The sequence below is a fragment of the Rhincodon typus genome, chromosome 6 (assembly GCF_021869965.1).
Source record: "Rhincodon typus isolate 14 chromosome 6, sRhiTyp1.1, whole genome shotgun sequence".
NCBI lineage: Eukaryota > Metazoa > Chordata > Chondrichthyes > Orectolobiformes > Rhincodontidae > Rhincodon > Rhincodon typus.
In genome coordinates, this window is record NC_063337.1 from 59864591 (window position 1) to 59885557 (window position 20967).

The following is a 20967-nucleotide window of genomic DNA, read 5'->3' on the forward strand; positions in this document are numbered from 1 at the left end:
TATGCCCTCTAGTTTTGAACACCCCTACCTTATGGAAAAGACCTCGTCTGTTTACCCTATCTATGCCCCTCATGATTTTATAAACCTCTATAAGATCACTCCTCAGCCTCGAATGCTCCAGGAAAAATAGCCCCAGCCTGTTCAACATCTCCCTGTAGCTCAAATCCTCCAGTCCTGGCAACATCTTTGTAAATCATTTCTGAACCTTTCCAAGTTTGACAACATCCTTTCAACAGCGGGGAGACCAGAATTGAACACAATATTCCAAAAGTGGCCTAACCATGTCCTGTGCAGGTGCAACATTATTTCCCAACTCCTATACTCAATGCATTGACCAATAAAGGCAAGCATACCAAATGCCTTCTTCACTATCCTGTCTATGTGGGACTCCATTTTCAAGGAACTATGAACCTGCACTCCAATGTCTCTTTGTTCAGCAACACTCCCTAGGATCTTGCCATTAAGTGTATAAGTCATGCCCTGATTTACCTTTCCAAAATACAGCACCCTACATTTATCCAAATTAAACTCCATCTGCCACTTCTCAGCCCCTTGGCCCATCTGACCCGTTGTATTAATCATGAATTTGTTATACAACATCTGGAAATCGCCAAATCCTGGAGGTTTGTCTACCTTAAGCCCTGTGATTTTCTCAATTACCATTTTAGAAATCCTTTACATTTCTCCTTTCAAGCACCTCAAGCCTAGTTGGATAATAGATTGTCATCTGTATACATGACTTTCTCAGTTTATTTTTATTCATTCAAGGGATGTGGCCATCACTGGGGAAGCCAGCATTTATTGGCCATCCCTAATTGACATTCACAAGGGGGTGAACTGCTGCAATCATTGGTGTAGAAGCAAACCCACAGTAAGTTTATGAAAGTAGTTGCATGATTTTGAACTAGCAACAGTAATATTGTTCCAAGTTAGGATGGTGTATGTTTTGAAGGGGAACTTGCAAGTGTTAGAGTACTAGTGCATCTGCTGCTCTTATTCTTGGGTTTGGAAGGTGCTATTGAAGGAGAGTTGGTAAGTTATTCCTACACAGCCTATAGATGCTACACACTGCAATGCATATGCGTCAGTGGTGAATGTAGTGAATGTTCAAGGTAGTAGATGTTGCCAATCAAGTGGACTACTTTGCTATGGTTGTTTTCAAGCTTCTGGAGTGGTGTTAGAACAGCACTAATCCTGGCAAGTGGAATATTCCATCATATTTCTGACTTGTACTTCATGGATGGTTGACAGGCACTGGGAAGTTAGGAGCTGAGTTAGTTGCTGCAGAAATCCTAGCTTCTGACTCACACTTGCAGCCACAGTATGTGTACAGCTGGTAGCATTGAGTGTCAGGGGGAAATGATTAGATTGTCTCTTATTGGAGGTGGTCATTACCTGGCACATGTGCAGGAATAATTGTTACTTCCAGTTTATCAGCTCAAGTCTGAATGTTGGTACAGAGGGATCTGGGTGTTATTGTGTATGAGTTGTAGAAAGCTAGTATGTGGGTACAGCAGGTAATAATGAGGGTAAATGGATTTTTGCCATTTATTGCTAAAAGGAATGGAGTGTAAAAGTAGGGAGGTATTATTGCAATTGTGCATGGCATTGGTGAGACAGCAACTGGAGTACTTCAAACAGTTTTTCTTCCCTACTTGTGAAAGGATGTAGTTACATTGGATGCAATTCAGGGAAGGTTCATGAATAATTTCAATGATGAAAGGCTTGTCCTTAGAGAGTGAGCAGTATAGGTCTAAAATAGCTAAAGTTCAGAAGGAATGAGAGGAGATATAAAATGAGGTATACAAGATACTAAAGAAGATTTAGAAACTAGATATACAGTGCATATTTCCCCTTAATGGAGAATCTAGAATGAGATGTTTTAGGCTAAGGGATGGCGGAATTAAAAGAGAGTTGTAGTAATTGCTCATCTTAAAAGGTTGTGAACAGTTGGAATTTACTACCCTAGAGCACAGTTGTTGCTGGGACATTGAATAAATTTAAGGAGGTACATAGATCTTTAGTTAGCAATGGGTTGAAGGGTTATGGGGAGCCAACAGGGAAGTTTTTAAAGTTGAGGCTGAGTTGAAATCTGCCACGATCATGTTAAATGGCAGAGCAGGCTAAAGGGGCTGCACTGTCTACATCTGCTCTTAGTTCTATGAAATGTTCTTGTCCGGTCTTGCTGTGTTTAGACACTGGAGGAGTTACAAGTAGTGCTGAACATTATACAATCATCAGCAAAAATCCCCAATTTTGTCCTTATGAAGGGAAGGTCATTGAAGTAGCAGAAGAGGATACTACCTTGAGGAACTCCTGCAGGGGTGTTGTAGGGCTAAGTTGATTGACCCCAACAACCACAATCATATTGCTTCTACTGGGTGTAACTTCAACCCGCAGAGATTTCTCTATTTTCCAAGGTTCCTTCATGCTATACTTGGTCAACTGCTGCCTTGCTGTCAAGAGCAGCCATGCTCACCTCATCTCTAAAGCTCATCAAAACATAAGGAATAGGAGCAGGAGTTGGCCACATGGCTCAAGTCAGAATCACCGTTCAACAAGATCATGGCTGAGCTGCCCCAGGATTCAACCCCTCTTTCATGCCAGGTCATCATAGTCACCAACTCCCTGATAATTCAAAAATATAGGTTTATGTCCATGTTTGGACAAAGATTGAAATATGTCTGGAGATGATTAGCCTTGGCAGAATCCAAAACTGAACGTGATAAAGTTGTTCTTTTGCCAGTGCAGCTTGACAACCCTTTTCATCACCAATAGGGTGGCAATTGATTAGATTGGATTTGGCTTGTAAGATGCAGTGGATTCTGGGTCTGCAGGTACATTGATCACAAAAGGTTACAATGCAATTACAACAAATTTGAAAAAAACAAATAGAAATGTTACCATTTGTTGCATGGGGGAATTGAATACTGAACCATAAGCTCCCTAAATTTGTAATGTAAGACATTGGTATCACCATGTCAAGACTGTCTACTGTAATGGTCTCTTTATTGAAGGAATTAAATTTCATGAGGTGGCTCATTAGTTTTTCTCGGCCAATACCTCAAGTAGGCAGGTGGTCTTGAGGAAAGGCTGGCCAGGCTTGTACCCGTTTGTTGGAGTTTGATTTATTGTTGTCACACGTACAGAAATACAGTGAAGTGTTGTTTTGTGCGCTATGCACACAGATTGTGTGCAAAGTGCATCAAGATAACAGAATGGAGTGCAAAACAATGTTACAGATGCAGAGGTGTAGAAAAAAAAATCAACTACCATATAGATAGAAAAAAAAAAATTACGTGACAATAGAAACATACAAGATCCTGAGGATACTTGACAGAGTGAATGTGGAATGGATGTTTCTTCTTGTGCAAGAATCTAAAACTACACATTTTTTAAAAAATGAGAAATCATCTGTTTAGAACAGAGTTGAGAACAATGTTTCATTTGCACAGAGTTGGGGGTCTTTAGAACTCTTCCTGAAAAGGCAGAGCCAAAACGTTTGAATATTTTTAAGGCAGAGCGAAATACAAGCTTGATTAGCAAGGAGATGAAAAGTCATCAGGGATCAGAAGGATTGTGGAGTTGAAGTTGAAATCGAAATCGGACCATTTACAAACTTATTGAATGGCCAGTCAGGCTTGAAAGTCTGAGTGGCCTACTCTTGCTGTTAGTCTACATCTCTAAATGAATTACTGAGCCTCGCAAATAGATTTGATTGAGGTATCATATTGTACACAATTTAATCTAGACATACCATCATCTTTCTCAAGATTAAGAAACTACGTAACTGAAAAGGGAAAACAGTAGAAAATCCTCTCACACAACTTGAAGACAATACCATATCTAAGCTATACCAGCAGGATGGAATATAAATACATGCAGCTAAAATGGAGGTTTTCACTTCTAATATGCTGGCATCACCCCATACCCCCAAAACATCTACTGAAATACAAGAAATGAGAAAGTTTATACCTAAATCAAAATAAAATTATACAGTTGCTTACCATTTCAACACACCATCCCGATTGTAACATTTCTGTCCTGGGCCTGCTGCAAAGTTCCAACACAGCACATTGCAAGCATGAGGAACAACACCTCATCTTCCACTTAGGGACTTTGCAGCCTCTGTTTCAATATTGAATTCAATAACTTCAGAGCCGATTGCATGATGTCTATTATCCATTTTCCTTTTTTCTCACACACCCTCCCCACAGCCTGGTCTTATTTTTGTTTTACTTTGCTCTTTGCTTGGAGGGCACTCCTTCTCTCCCAATTTAATTTATTCTATTTTACATCTCCATTTCTCTTTTCCCACCATTAACAATCCCCTTGACTTTCGCACCGGGATTCTGCCTCTAAAAAATTTCTAAGACCTTTCAGTTCTGATGAAAAAAGTCATACTGGACACAAAATGTTAACTGTTTCTCTTTCCACAGATGCTAGCACACAGAGTAGCACCAGCATTTTTTGTTTGTATAAAATTATACAGGTGGTTTCACTGCATTACTTATCTGGCTTACTTTCAAGACACGCAAATAAAATGCGATATTTATCAAGGCCATGGAAACAGAATTCTATTAGTTAAGTGATCTTTATTTAAATTCAATCAAATTGTGAGAATGCTGTGTTGCTTCTGGATTTTAAATCAATGTACTGGATATTACAGTTCATATGTTACATGAACAAATCTATACAGCTTAAGACAAAGTGTAGTACAGTTGTTCATAAATAGCTTTGCATACAGTCAGCAGTTATTCTATGAAAATTGTTTGCAAAATGGGAATACAGAATGTAGACACATTACACGATTAAAATCAATTTCAACAGCAAATGTTGCTATCTACTTTCTCCCACCACCTACTTCACTTTTCTAAGTTGGTCCCAGCTTCTTTCAATCATCTTCATCATTTGAATCTGGTGCAGGTTCGTTTTTCTCAGGCTGTGGTGGAGGTAGTTCAAGCCGAGCCCATAATATTGGTTCAGCTTTCTTCATAGTAATCTCAATTTTGGCAGGTGTCATACTCATTTGACTTTTACTAACATCAATGACCTTTAGAAAGGAGAGAGATTAAAAAGAAGAAATTACTTCACTGCTTTTTCTAATTTAAAAAGAATGAATTTCACAGAATTTTAAACAAGCATAATAAACAGCATGCTGAGGACAGAACAAATCGCGCACATTATAAATTTTAAATCATCATAGAATCCTTACAGTGTGGAAACAGGCCCTTCGGCCCAACAAGTCCACATTGATCCTCAGAGCATCCCACTCAGATCCATCCCCTAACGTACACATCCCTGAACACTACAGCTAATTTAGCATGGCCAATCCACTTAGCCTGCACATCTTTGGACTTTGGGAGGAAACCGGAGCACCCAGAGGAAGCACACAGACACGGGAAGAATGTGCAAACTCCACGCAGACAGTTGCCCAAGGGTGGAATTGAACCCAGGACCCTGGTGCTGTGAGGCAGCAGTGCTAACCACTGAGCCACCGTGCCGCCCTTAATATTACTGAGCACTAAACAAACCAAAATCAGAGTTTGTTAGAAAGGAAAAAGGAAGCAAATCTACATATGGCAATGACAGAATTTAATTTTGTTGAAGTGGAAAACAAGTTGTATTTATAATCATGCACTTAATGTTTGGAAATGCCCAATACTCCTCCCTACTCGCCCTTAAGAAAGTGATGGTGAGCTGCCTTCTTGAATCACTGCAGTCCACATGCTGTAGGTTGATACACAATGTATTTCCAAGTCAGGATGGTAAGTGGAGTGGAGGGGAAATTGCAGGTGGTGTTTCCATGTGCTTGCTGCTCTTGTCATAGTCACAGAGTCAGAGTTATACAGCATGGAAACAGACTCTTCAGTCCAACTGTTCCATGTCAACCAAACATCCTAAACTGCTCCAGACCCATACATCAGCACTTGGCCCATATCCATCTAAATGCTTCCTATTCATGTACCCATTCAGATGTCTTTTAAGTGATATAATTGTATCTGCCTCTACCACTTCCTCTGGCAGCTCATTCTATACACGCACCACCCACTTTGTGAAAAGGTTGCCGCGCAAGTCCCTTTTAAAATCTTTCCTCCTCTCATCTTAAACCTACGCTCTTTAGTTTTGGACTCCCCTACCCTGAGGGTAGGCCCATCTTTACCCCTATCCATGCCCCTTATGATTTTATAAGCCTCTATAAAAGGTCACCCCTCAGATTTCGACACTTTGGAGAACAAAGTCCCAGCCTATTCAGCCCTGCCCTATAGCGCAAACCCTTCAATTCCAGCAACATCCTTGTAAATCTTTTCTGAACCCTTTCAAAGTTTAACAACATCTTTCTTATAGTAGGCAGACCTTCTACATAGAAGTAGCCATGGGTTTGGAAGCTGTCTGAAGATCTTTGGCGAATTTCTGCAGTGCATCTTGTACACAGTACACACTGCTGTTACTGAGCATTGGTTGTGGAGGGAGTGGATGCTTGTTGACGTCGTGCCAATCAAGCAGGAGGCTTTGTCCTGAATGGTGTCAGGCTTCATTAGTGTTGTTGGAGCTGCACCATCCAGACAAGTGGGGAGTATTCCATTGCACTCTTGACTTGTGCCTTGTAGATGATGGACAGGCTCAGGGGAGTCAGGACGTGAGCTGCTTGCTGCTACATTCCTAGCCTCTGACCTGCTCTTGTAGTTGCTGTGTTTATTGTGTTAAGTCCATTTGAGTTTCTGGGCAGTGGTAAATCAAAGAATGTTGACAGTGGGGAGTTCAGTGATGGTAAGAGATTGTCTCTATTGGACATGGTCATTTGCCTGGCATTTGTGTAGCACAAATGTTACTTTCCACTTGTCAGTACCAGCCTGAATGGTGTCCAGATCTTGTTGCATTTGAATATGGACTGCTTCAGTGTCACAGGAGTTGTGAATGGTGCTGAAGATTGTGCAAACATTCCTACTTCTAACTTTATGATAGAGGCAAGATCATTGATGAAGCTGCTGAAGATGGTTGGGCCTGGGATAATACCCTGGAGAACTCCTAAACAGATGTCCTGGAGCTGAGATGACTGACCTCCAATCACAACCATCTTCCTATACGCCAAGTAGGAATCCAACCCAGTGGTGTTTTCCCTGACTCCCAGAGATTCCAGTTTTGCTAGGGCTCCTTGAAATCACAATTATTCGAATGCAGCCTTCGTGGCAAGGGCTGTCACTCTTACCTCACTTCTGGAATTCAACTCTTTTGTCTACGTTTACACTTTGCTCCAATGAGGTCAGGAGCTGAGTGGCCCTGGCAGAACCCAAACTGGACATCACAGAGCAGGTGCTGTTTTAAAGCATTGTTAAATGACACCTTCCATCGTTTCACTAAGGATCAAGAGTAGATTAATAGGGTGGTAATTGGCTGGGTAGATACCAGAGTCATAACTGTACAAGGCTAGGGGAGTGGCAAATTCTGAAGCACAAGTCTTCAGTACTATAGCCAGAACGTTGTCGGGGCCCGTCACCTTTCCAATATCCAGTACCTCTAATCATTTCTTGATATCACGTGGAGTGAATCGAATTGGCCAGAGACTAATATCTGTACTGCTGGGAACCACTGGAAGAGGTCAAGATGGATCATCCACTTGAATGCATCAGCCTTACCTTTTGCACTTAAGTGGTGGGCTCTTCCATCATTGAGAAGGGGGATATTTGTGGAGCTTCTTCTACCAATGAGTTGTTTATTTGTCCACCACTATTGACAACTGTTGAGGAGAGGTATACACTGGGCCATGTTGCAAGTTGTGCTGGAGTACAATTCTGCTGCTAATGATGGCCCACAGCAGCTCATGAATGCCCAGTCTTGAATTGCTAGATGTGTTCAAAGTCTATTCCATTTAGAATGATGATAATGCAGCACAACATGATGCAAGAGGTTTGAGTGATGCGTATGTAGGACTTGATGTAGATAAGAACACAGGCAGCTTCAGAGGTGACTCAGAATAAATGAGCAGCTCAATGCTTAGCATTAATGGGAAACCATTAGTCAGTGGTAGCGACAAACTTTATTCATCCATCATCGATGACTACTGTAGCAAAGCATGCGAAGAGCAGCACTAGGCATTCCTAAAGCTACAACACAATACTACTTGTATGTTAAAGAACAGAAGTAGCAAGCAATAGAGAAAGCCAAGCAATTCCACAACCAACAAATTGAAGCTTTGCAAGTCCTCTGCATCCAGTTATGAATGGACTACTTTTGGAGGAAGAGATTCCACAAATATCCTCAGCCCAGCATTATTGGTACAAAAAACAGACAGAAATACTAGGTGGATTCATCTCAGCCTTCCTATGTCTCCAACATCATTGATATCAGTCGTCAGCACTTCGATTCACTCCAAGGTGATCTCAAGAAATGGTCAAAGAGACTGGATATTGCAAAAACTGAGGCCGGGCAACATGTACAAAAAAGAGCTGAACTCTACGAGTGAGACAAGAATAACTGCCCTCGACATAAAGGTAGCATTTGGTTGATCGTGGCATTAACAAGCCCTAGCAAAACTGAAAAATAGCTAACAGTGGGAAAATTCTTCTCTGACTGAAATCATATATAGCACAAAGGATTTTTGTAGTCCACCTTCTTAATTCCAGGAACTCCTCAGGTTAATATTCTAGATTGAATTATTGGGTCCTGCTCCTGCATTATATTGCACCAGGGCTAGAAATGTAGTTCAAATCAAGATTTCAGGACAAATGGAAATAACACCCAAACAGAAATAAGGAAAAAAAAAAAAAAAAAAAGAGACCATCAAAACAATCCACTTAATAACACAGACTCTTACTTGAATAAAATTTATATAATCCAAGTGCTTAAACTAAAGAATTGTAAGCAATCGGAAGGTGATGGGACAATGGTAGCGGTCAGTGGACGAGCTATCCAGGAAGCCAGGGTAATGACTGTGAACTGTGAATTCAATAAAAATCTGAAATATCAAGCATCTGTAACTAGTGTCCATATTGCCATTATTAATTGTTGTAAAATCCAAAATTAGATCACTAATGTCCTTTAGAGAAGAAAATCTGCTGTCTTTTCTAATTTAGCCACATGTGACTTCAGATTCAAAGCAATGCAGTTGACTCTTAACTGCCCTCTGGCAGTAAATGCTGATTGAGCCAGCAATGCACTTATCCCATGAGCAAATGTAAAGGTAAAAAGCAAGGAACGTATTAACATAAATTAAGCAGACTGTAGATTTTTCATTCATAAATAGGAGACAAGTCCTACTCTTGTTTCAACATTAAGCACTGAATCACAACTGAGTGCGCTGCCATCCCAATTCTAAAGAAATTAATGCTTATAAAAAGAAAATTATAGTTAATACCCAACTGAATCACAGAAAACAGGCATTTCTGACAGTCAATTTTAGTGCATTCACTTAATAGGACCTGACAATCTTATAGCAGAATCTATACTTACACCCCACAAGTTCACTGTGTGTTCAAATTCCTTTTCCCTTTCAAATAAAATGTGGATATTCAGCTGTAATATATTTTTTAGAGAAAGTAGAATTAATTTGCAGCATTAAAATACTTTGGAATATACACAATGTCAGTTAGAATGCAGTGATGCTTTCTGCTACTCTGTGATGCAACTCTGGCAGTGAAACTTCAGTGTTATCCCAAATTGACTTGGAGAGTTTATATAAACAAGACGCTGCATCTACCAGTCAAAGCATATATATATTAGCAACAGTACAGCTCATCTGTCAAAACAATCTTAGGTCAGAAATTGAATTGAAAGGTAAATCAAGTGTGCTTATTGAATCATTTAGAATACCAAAGAACCATGCTTAAGGAGGAACAGGCTGTGCGATTATCAGCTGATAACACATTATAAAATAACTTGAACCAATGCAGAAAGTGGTGGAAAAATTTGATTCCAAAATTTGAATTCCAGATCACTGTTGGATCAGGCATTTTGCTTCACAACAGGATCATTTACACAGACCTTCAAAAAAAAAAAGTGCGAGACCCAAAATGTCAGCTTTCCTGCTCCTCTGATGCTGCTTGGCCTGCTGTGTTCATCCAGCTCTACACCTAGTTATCTCTGTCTACTGTGCATATGTATAGATAGTCCAAAATAGGCTACTGATGAACAAAATCATCATACCAAATTTCATCAAGTGCATGTACACTACTAAGATCAAGCATACATGAAATATTTATATAAAACTGTTTGACAGATGCAAATTCCTGTATTTCCAAGTTCATTTTCCTTAAAACGGTATGTCCTAACAGATAGAAAAACAAACGTCTCAGCTAACTGGGTTCATTTGTACAGACCCAAAATCTGAATCTGCTTACCTTTACTCATTAAAATTAAGGTAAAGTTGCCACAGTCTCAGCAGCTAAAGGGTTGCTCTTTCATTACAGAGAGACGAGCAGTGAATTTAACATGAGGGTCACCATGCCTCAGGCAAGGACTGAGGTTGAGGAGGCAGATCGTTCGTGGTAATTTCAGCTGATGCAAAAACACTTATCAAACCTGCCGTCCAGCCAACTGAATTAACCAACCACCGCCCCCACCCAGTACTTTTGATGAGTACCTCCGTTCTCATGTAATAGATTCATTTCACCAATGATGCAGTCATTGACTTAACATACTGAGAATCAGTATCTTATTGAAAAAACTTTTATCTATATTCGACTAAATTTAGATCCGTCTCCACAAAATCTATTTTTTTTTTGCCCCATTTAAAATTCTCAGCTGATACAAACATACCCCATACGCCTGCTACCTGCCTGCATGATAAGAAAAAAAAGTGATTCAATTGACAAAGTAGTGAGTAACCACAGGAAACAGATTTAGGCTGACAGTCCAAAGGAATCAGAGGCGATATTTGAATACTTGCGATGCTATGGGAAGAGTAGAAGGGAACGGGACTAATTGAACAGCTCTGTCAAAGAGTCAGCACAGACGTGAAAGACTGAATGGTCTTCTGTGCTATGTCATATTGAACTTTTTAAATAATTACTGGCAAAGTTTCTCTATCTGATAGCAAAGGTAAAGTTGCCATCGTTCTACCTTACCACAGGGCTGCTCTCATTATAGAGCTGACTGGTAGTGAGTTTAACTCAAGAGTAGCAGCATCAGGCGACAGGCAAGGTTGAGAAGGTCGGACTTTCATAGTGCAGGAATTAAACCTCCACTGTTGGCGTCACTGAATCACAAACCAGCCATCCAGTCAACTAGCTATCCACTCCCCTGCCCCCACCCAGTCTAATGGTTAACAGCTAGATCAGCCAAAACAATTTAAATAATCTGAACACAAGTCTAATTACTGCACAAAACTGTCTATGTCTGCATTTTTGAAAAATAACCTGACTGGGCATCTTGGTGGAAGCCAAGATTGTTCAATACCTGACTCTTAACTGTAGAAAACTTACCAGATGATGCATAACTCAAGCACGCATGCTGTTTAAATTTGCAACCTGGTGCCAACTCAACTTATTTACCATTATAATACTGGAACATTCTTTTTCCACAGAAGGCTGCTATGATTTCTCCATTCTCTACATCCCTAGCTTCAGTTATTCTGCTGCTCAGAAACAATAAAGCCCAGAATTGGAAGGGAATAGAAATGAAAAGTGATGCTCATTACCCTTTATGGTTCTCTTAGTGCACCAAGGGACAGGAAAATGCACCAAGTTAATTACTTCATGTTTCAACTGCAAGACCTCACAGCATGGATCAGAGACAGAAAGCAAGTGGTCCATGACCTGATAAGTACCTGTGTAAAAGTCCTGCTGTGATGATTTCTACTGAAGAGCTGCGCTAGGGAAGCCTTCCATCCGTAGACTCCACCTACATTTCTTATGGCCACGGAAAGGTAGCCAATATCAAAGACCCCTCTCACCCTGCTTAGAATCACCTCCAACCTCTCCGTCAGACAGAAAATACAAAAGCTTAAACACACGTACCAACAGGTTCAAAAACAGCTTCTTCCCTGCTGTTATTAGGCTTCTGAATGAAGATCTCAAATTTCAAATCTAACATTGACCTTGCTTTTTGTGTTCCTTCTCTGCAGCTATAACTTTGTATTCCTCACTCTGTCCAATTACTCTATGATCTTTGTATGTTGTGATCTGCTTGTGCTGCACACAAAACACTTTTCACTGAGCTTAGGTACACGTGACAACAATAAGTCAAATCAACTTCTAGTAAATTTAAAAAAACATATACCACACGCAAACAAGATATGTACAACTAATGTCAAGCAATGCATTAAAGAAACTGAAATTAGGAAATTTGGATGTTCTTCATTAATTCTAATTTAATTAAATGACAGCTGTTTCAAGTTAATTATGGCACAGGGCAGTTGCTGTGAGAAGATTATATCTTATGCACTGACTTCAGAGACAGGTCAGGTATTGAACATATCAAGTACTAAAACTAACTGCATAAACACCTGAATTTTCAGTCATTGAAACTTTTGAGTTCAGCGACCTGGATCAATATATCGGTATCTAAGATTTTTTGTGAAATACAACAGTGTAAAGATTGCAGTTTTAAAAGTTAGGCGAACTCCAATTTCATTCTGTCTTTACTTAAATCAAATTATTGTAAAAGCTATAATATAGAGAGAGTTATACTTACCACTGAGCTGTTTGCTTCAACATAACTCAGCTCTGGGTCAGAGTTTTTGGCATAAACAGTAATTATGACTTGTCCCCCAGTTTGGTGCCAATCATGTCTGCATGGTACAACTTGATTGGCCTGCAAAAATAGAAGCCATATAATGAATCTGCTAACTTCATTTTACAATCCTGAAGTGGGGCTTTTGAGTCAAACAACAACTAGCAATTATGGGATTAAAAAGATTCTTGAATGCCAAGCTTACGAAGTACACAGGAAACAAAGCAACTTCATTGCAGAAGAGAGAGTTATATGGTTTGTTCCAGTAAACAATATCTCAGGCACATCTCCTGATGACATCCAGTTGAATAGGTGGTGCGTAGTATCCATTTGATCCTACAAATCAGTTCCAGACAGACAATGTGCTAATGTTATTTCCACACTGAAAATACATTCCATCAAGGTGAGGTATCCCCGGCTGTCAAGCTGATCTGTTATGTAAAAGATTTTTTGTCTCTTTCAGTGGCAAGAGTGAATGAACATTGGCCATTTAGTTGTGACATTGAATTAGATCACACAATGGCAGTTGTCCTGTGTCACTGTTGTCCTTAATTTCAGAACTCCTTAATCTGATCATTCCTACTGGAGGCAGCACAGTGATAGTGCAAGACAATTATAACAGTACATAAACTGTTTTAAACTCTGTATTGTTCGAGAAATCTCCTGGTTTACCAGTGGAGACTGATTTCTCAGCGTAAAATAAAGGCTACATGATGTTCGACTACAAGACCCTGTTCAGTGTTGGTTTAAAACAATCCACAAAATTTAAAAAAAAACTCCTGTCTTTTGTGATGAGCATAGATACCTGTCTTACTTCAAAAAAAAGCATGTCAGCTTTCTAAGCTGTTTCATGCTTACTAGTCAAGCTCCTACCTGGCTAGTCAGCTCTGTGAGGTAATGTCATCAACAGGGACTCAGAGCAAGTTTACTAAAGAAACAATACAGAACATGACATGACTGTTCAATGGCATCTAAAACTAGGAACTATGCTATTGGATGAATATCCAGAATGCCTAGCCAGTAGTCTAGTTTCCTGGAGCAGAGTGTCTCTGCATTAGTTCTCAATTGCTGAAAGGATTTTTTCCAGTATTTTTTTCTGGGATGTGGGGTCGTTGGCTAGGCCATTGTTTTTTGCCAAACCCTAACCGCACTTTAGATGCTGGTGAGCAGTCTTCTTGACCTGCTACGGCCATGGGGTTGTGGGGGGGTGGGGGATCGTACACACCCACAGCACTGTTAGGAGTTCTAGATTTTCACTAAGCCACAGTGAAGGAATGATGATGCCGTGTAACTTGAAGAGTAATTTTGTACGTGGCAATGTTCTCATGGATTTGCTGCTCTTGTACTCCTAGGTTATAATGTTACAGAATTCCAACAACCACATCCATCTTGCTTTGTGCTAGATATGACTAACCAGCGGAGATTTTCCCTGATCCTCCATGACTTTAATTTTGCTAAGGATTTTTGAGTCTATACTCAGTCAAATACTGACTTGATGTAAAGGGGAGTCACTCTCATTTCTTCTCTGGAGTTCAGCCCTTTTGTCCATGTTTGGTTAAAGGCTGTAACAAGGTCCGAAGCCAGGTGTCCTGACAGAGAACATGCCGAAAGTCAGTGAGAGCAGGTAATTGTTAAGCAAGTGTCATATGACGGCACTGCTAATGGTACCTTCTATCACTTTGCTGATTAGTGAATGTAAACTCATGGGGTTGTAATTGGCTGGGTTGGATTTGTTTTGCCTTTTGTGGACAGGGCATGCTAAATAATTTTTCACATTGTTGGGTTGATGCCAGTGTTGAAACTATACTGGAACAACTTAGCTAAGGATGTGGCTACTTCATAAGCCCATGTCTTTGGAAGTACTGCTGGAATGGTATCAGGGCCCATAGCCTTTGCAGCACCTAGTGCCTTCTTGATATTAGGTGGTGATGTTATGGCTGGGATAGAACCATAAAGACAATGCAGCACAGAAAGGGGCCCTTCATCCCATCCTGTCCATGCTGACTCAAAGACACCAGATGCCTTTTCTCAACTCATTTTCCTGCATGCAGCACATAGCCTGCAGCTTACAGCACTTAAGGTGCAGTTCCAGGTAAAAAGAAAAAAAGAAAGAGAGTTTAGGATCTCAGCCTCCATGAACCAACTCGGGCAGCAAATTTCAGACGTCCATCGCCCTCCGAGTATTTTTCCTCATGTCCCATTTAATCCATCTGCCACTTAGCACAAATCTATGGCCACTGGTTTTTGAAATCTCTGCCAAGGGAAATATGTTCTATCTATCTAGTCTATCTCTACCCCTCATGATTTTAAACCCCTCAATCATGTTGCCCCCTCAGCCTTCTCTATTCCAAGAACAATTCCAACCTATCCTCTTAGCTACAATTCTCCAGCCCTGGCAACATTCTAGTAAATCCTCTCTGCACACTCTCCAGACTCCTTCCTGTAATGTGGTCACCAGCACTGCAACAATACTCCAGTTATGGCCTCACCAGTGTCTTATGCAATTTCATCATTATATCGCTACTTTTGTATTCTATGTTTCTGCCAATGAAAGGCAGCATTCCATATGTGTTCTTTACAACTTTATCTTTAGGGACCTGCGCAACTTGCACACCAAGATCTCTCACTTCGTCTACCTCTCTCAGTATATTCCTGTTTATTGTGTATTCATTTTTACTGTTGACCTCCCTAAATGCATTACCTCACACTTAGCAGAAATGAGCTCCAGCTCCCATTTTCCTACCCACTCCACCAAACCATCTATACCATTTTGGAGCTTATGCCTACCCTCTCACTATCCTCTACATAACTAATTGTGTGTCATGGGCAAATTTCCCCAATTGCATCCAAGTTCAAGTCCAAACCGGGAATGTTTAAAACAAACAGGAGTCCCAACAGAACCCCGTGGAACACCACTTAAAACAGTTTCCCATTTGCAAGGACAGACGAGGGCCATTGCCCTTTGTTTCGTGTTACTAAGCCGACTTTGGATCTAATTTGACACATTATCCTGTATCTCATGGGCTTTTACTTTCTTGATCAGTCAACATATGGAACCTTGTCAAATGCCTTACTGAAATCCATATAGGCAATATTCATTGCACTAGCCTCATCAATTGTCCGGTCACTTCTTTAAAGAATTCAAGTTTGTAAGGCATGCTGACTACACCTATCTAGTCAATGCCTAAGATGAGTTTATCTGATCCTCAGTGTGCCCCCACCGAAGTAAGACTAGCTGGCCTATAATTATTTGGCATTTCATACAGTCAGAGTCATAGAGAACAGGCATAGACCCTTTGGTCCAACTCGTCTGTGCCGATCAGATATCTCCATTTGACCCATATCCCTCTAAACCCTCCTTCTTCATATAACCAATCAGATGCTTTTTAGATTTTGTAATTGTACCCACCTGGCAGTTCGTTCTGTACATGCACCACCCTCTGCATGAAAAAGTTACCACTCAGGTTCTTCTCAAAATCTTTCCCCTCTCATCTTAAATCTATGCCCTCTAGTTTTGGACACCCCACCCCCTAGGTAAAAGACCTCAGGTATTCACCCTATCCAAGCCCCTCATGATTTTATAAACCTCTAAAAGGTCACCCCTCAGCCTCTGAAGTTCCAGTAAACAACGGAACCACACTGGACTGGCTACTTGGCACTTCTGGCTGCAGATTCTAGCGAATGCTTCAACCTCATGTTTTGCAATATGTGCTGGGCTCCCCATCATGGCAGATGTGGATATTTATGGAAACTCCTTCTCCAGCGAGTAGCACTATTCATAATTATATGTGACAGAACCCAGATCTCATCCAATGATTCCGGAAATCACTTAACTCAGGCCATTATGTGCTGCTTTGCAAGGAAGTATTCCTGCGCGTAGCTTCTCCAGGTTGATACTTTATCAGGAATGCCTGTTGCTGCTCCTGGTTGAATACAATTTTTGCTGATTCTGCTGGTCCACAGCACTTGTCTTGAATTGCTGGATCTGTTCAAAATTTATCCCATTCAGCACAGTAGTAGTGCCATTTCCTCAATGTGAAGGTGGGAGTTGGTCTCTACAAGGACTATGTGATGGCCATTCTTACCAATATGGTTATGGTCATATGCATCTCTTATAGGTAATCTGGATGAGGATGAGGTCAAGTACATTTTTTTCTCTTGTTAGTTCCCTCTGCAACTGCTGCATGCCCAGTCAAGCAGCTGTTACCATTAAAACACACCTAGTAGAGCCACAACTACCAGGCTGAGTCACTGTTTGTAATAGACATTGAAGTCCTTCAGCCAGAGGACATTCTGTGCCCTTGCCATCCTCATCAGTCTCATACTGTGATGATGAGGAAATCTTAATATATTTTGCTTTTACAGATATTGCAAATGATAGTATTGGATAAGGAAATACTTCTAAATGATACAAAGAGAAACACAGACTGTTAGACCTACTGCAGTTGCTTTGGTCCACATGTGCTTGCCTTGTGTACAGCCCCCTTGGGACATGAAAGAATTGAAATCAGAAGTTTTTCTCTTACAGCAGCTCCAATATTTCATCCTGGAGAAAAAAAAAAGTTGAATGCAAACATTTAAAATAATTAATTGCATACTGGAAGCACAATTTCTATCAAGAATGTTAAGCTTTAATACAATTACATACAGTGTGAATTTTCCAGTTGCACTGGGCTACTCGCTCATTGGAAACCGACAGCTGGTAGTGAGTTTAAGCTATGGATCACCATACCTCAGGTGAAGGGTGAGGTAGAGAAGGAAGAACCTTCATGGCAACCTCTGCCAGTACAGAACTGAACCCAAGCTGTTGGCGGCATTCTACATCGCAAACCAGCTGCCTATCCAACGGAGCTAACTAACCCCGGTCATTACAAAATGCCAGCGAGCAGTGTTTTCTAGTGGATTTGCACAAGATCCTTAACATCCATATAGTTTTTACTCATTTAAATCTTGAGCACTTATTCCACCAGCTCACAAAGCCATCTGTATCTTCTGAATGAAGCGTGTATTCACTGGCTATTTTAGTGTGAGTATTACAATGTTTATTTAAAATGTATTCATTTGAGCAGGATGTTTGCATTGCTGGTAAGCCCAGCATTTATTATCCATCAGCTCTACAAATGAGTTCGTGTACGTTACAGTGGAATATGATTGATGTAACAAATGTAAAATAAAAATGAAACTCACTGAAATAGACAGAAAGATAGACAAATATCTATTTAACAAATAAAAAGAAAAAGTAAAACAAAAACACACATTTACCTAGCTGAGAGAGATGCAGGAGAGCATTGCTGGACACATTGTAGCTCCTCATTGCTGTGTCCTAGGTTGCACAGCATACCTCAGTATTTATGACAAAGCAAAATCACCCCCAAAAATGTAAATTCCTGGCTTCAAATGAGGTTTCTGTCCTGGAACAGCATAAGCTTTATGCTACCCCAGAAAATTTTATATATTTTGTGTTCCTATCATCAGTCAAAGGAGAAAAATTATAGCCCCTACAGTATTATTATCTTGGAACACAGCGAAGATAAACCATACATACCCTTCATGGAAAATGGGCACTCCAGAGTGATAAACACATACCTCTTCATTGCTGCCTGCATCTAGAAACGTCTTCAATAGGTGTACAAGGGCAAAATTTAAAAATAAATCAGAAAAGACTGTAAATTGGATTAGTAAAATCACTCAACGTATTCGATTTCTTATTCTTTCGCATCAGTTTTGACTATTAGAACATCCGGTTTTCCAATAACAAAGACTAAACAGCAAACTAACAATACATCAATTTGTAGATGAGTGTGACAATTCAAAATCACATTTGTTATCTTGTTCAAAGATATTCCAAAAGCAATATGCCTTAATAAAAATGTAAAACAGACACTGCCTTTAGGCTGGAACAATGTTATTACAAATTCATCGAAGTCTTCTGCTAAATTACTACAGTAAAAGAAATTGTTCTCTTTAATAAAAATATCTTGACAGTGTAAAAACAAGTGGATTGAAAGTATTTGCAGACAGCTCCATGTTAAATATATTCTCCCTATAAAACTGAGAAATAATGTATACATTAGGTAAAATTAAAGCTAATGAGCAATAGTTTTCTCCTCCTCCCCATCATCAATAAATATAGAATGAAAAAGTAAAGCTTTTCTCACTATAGTCATTTGTGAAAGACACGTTCCTCCATTAGAGTGCAACGAGCTCAACTATAATATTTCAGCCAGAGTATTATTCCTTCATATGGTTTAAGGAATGGAACAATTTTATTTTCACTTGTCTGTTGTGCATTTACCAATTTTAAACAAGTTAATTTAGTGGAAAATCTTGCTTGATTCAAGAAGACAGAACAAAAGGCTTGCTGCTCTAATAAATTATCTACATATGGCTTTCAAACATATGCAGCATTTCTCAGCATCAAGCATTTTAAATTCCCTGAATTTCTGCCCAAAGGTCAAACAGCCTACTATTTTCTTTCAGAAAATCCCCAATGTCAAGATTCAAAACAAACAGTGTCTTTTATTTCACAAAAGAACTACAGGACATACTTTGATTTCTACAGTTGATCTTGCAGATTTAAAACAAAAAAGTGACTCTCTACCAGAACTGAATCATTCCTGAAGTCCATAATAAGAAAGCTTAATGTCAGTGTACACTTTCTATTTGGTTTTATAAATTTCTATAATAGAGAGAACCCAATTAAACTTGCTATACTGATTGGGTCCTCCCACCGAAACCAATACTGTAACAAATCAGTTTTGACTCTCTAGAAGATACTTTCTAAACAATTCCCAAAGCATTTATGAGTGCATGATTTTGAAGACCGAATTATACTTGCACATCATACTCAATTATTTTCTTTCCTCCAACAGTACATCTCATTTCCTGATGCCCATTTGCAATACCAAAGTAGGCTAAGCAACTGACAGGAAATCAGATCAGCTTTAGTTATTGCCTGCATTTGAGGAAGTAGTAAATTCCTTTCGAGAATTAGCACTTATCATAAGTAGAGACAAAATACATAGACCTATTTACGAAATTTAGCTGCTTTATTACTAATTTAACAGGGTCCTAGTCTCATTTTATTATTTTCAAACACACTTTCTTGATCATACTTTCTTTTCTTGTGATAAAAGGCTAAGTTATAACAGCAAGGCTTAGTTTTTATCCCCCCAACTGCTTACCTTGTTACAACCTGCATTTTTACATGTGGTCCCAACCTTTACTTCATTACTATCCTCTTCTGTAAAAGACAGAACATTTTCTAAAAAAAGACTATACAATATCAGGAAGCAGGTGAAGAAAGTTGTAAATTTTTAAATTCACCTCGGCATTTCCAGGCTGTGGTTTTCAAAAATGCAACTACTCATTTTTTCACGTCAACAACAGACAATGAATTATAAATTAAAAATAAGAACCAGTTTATATGTCAATGTTGCCAGCAAGAAACATTTTATGTAACAAATAAACTTGAATTAACTTCCTTTTCTAAAGATCTTTATCAGCAATAATCACAACTAAAAACCTTTAACTATCCACAATACAATTAAAAACAAGAGCGTTAAGAACATCTTCAAACTAAGTACTGCAGCTTGAATGTCCAAAACTATTCACCTTCCTTGCTAGGTCCGTTGTCAGTAGTTAACTTGAGTTTTTCTAGGGCTTGCTTCAATGACAAAGAAACCTTTTGTTCCAATCTTACTAAAGGGGCATCTGGGCTATTAGGAAAAAAGAAAATTCAAATCATTTTTTGGGTTGTTACATACGTACGTTTTATTTTTTCTTTTAAAAATAGATTTGGTTCACCTGCCTCCATATTTACCTTTTTCCAAAAAAAAAAAAACACCCATAGCAAACTTACCCAAATGTAAGTGCAACACTGAGGACATTAAGATATTAACCTGTCAAGATGTAACAGGTTCATCCTAGAGTTTCAAACTCAAGTCAAAAAGGTAATTATAACAATCTCCAGTTCTCATATTTTATAGCCAGATCCTGATATGGATTGAGAGATCAAGATCAAAAGAGACAGTTATCACAAAGATACATGGAAAGTATGTGGATGTTTTCATTTTAAAAGTGGGATAACTGAATAATCCATTACAGATACAGATTAAGGATGAGCAAAATCTAGCCAGGTAGAAATAAGGCTACTTTAAGGTGGTTTAAGTTATTAAATTAGCTTAGCTCTCATTCATAAAGTCTACTGACTCTGTTTTACAGATCAGAAATATGAACTCCATACCATATGCAAGACAACAAGGTGCAGGGCTGGATGAACACAGCAGGCCAAGCAGC

At 39.4% G+C, this 20967-nt stretch overlaps 1 protein-coding gene across 2 annotated transcripts; it reads right to left on the reverse strand.

Moving 5' to 3' along the window:
* Positions 1 to 4575: 4575 nt before the first annotated feature.
* On the reverse strand, positions 4576 to 20412 carry chordc1a (cysteine and histidine-rich domain (CHORD) containing 1a). Of its 2 annotated transcripts, none has more exons than XM_048598038.1 (7): positions 20284 to 20412; positions 19854 to 19912; positions 18215 to 18285; positions 17110 to 17215; positions 12631 to 12750; positions 9451 to 9513; positions 4576 to 5053 (listed from the first exon to the last, which is right to left on the reverse strand). In XM_048598038.1, exons 4-7 carry the CDS (start codon positions 17212 to 17214, stop codon positions 4895 to 4897), a joined length of 447 nt encoding a protein of 148 aa, XP_048453995.1. In that variant the 5' UTR covers position 17215; positions 18215 to 18285; positions 19854 to 19912; positions 20284 to 20412; the 3' UTR covers positions 4576 to 4894. The 2 variants fall into 2 exon arrangements, with proteins under 2 accessions (XP_048453995.1, XP_048453994.1); XM_048598037.1 differs by having other exon boundaries at positions 18256 to 18285; positions 20284 to 20325.
* Between the last annotated feature and the right edge of the window lie 555 nt (positions 20413 to 20967).

Coding starts and splice junctions, on each gene's coding strand:
- chordc1a (XM_048598037.1), bottom strand. CDS start 18,275: ATGCAGGCAGCAATGAAGAG. Junction 12,751..17,109: donor TGTGGACCAAAGCAACTGCA/GTAGGTCTAACA, acceptor CTATTTTTGCAG/GCCAATCAAGTTGTACCATG. Junction 9,514..12,630: donor TTGAAGCAAACAGCTCAGTG/GTAAGTATAACT, acceptor AATATATTACAG/CTGAATATCCACATTTTATT.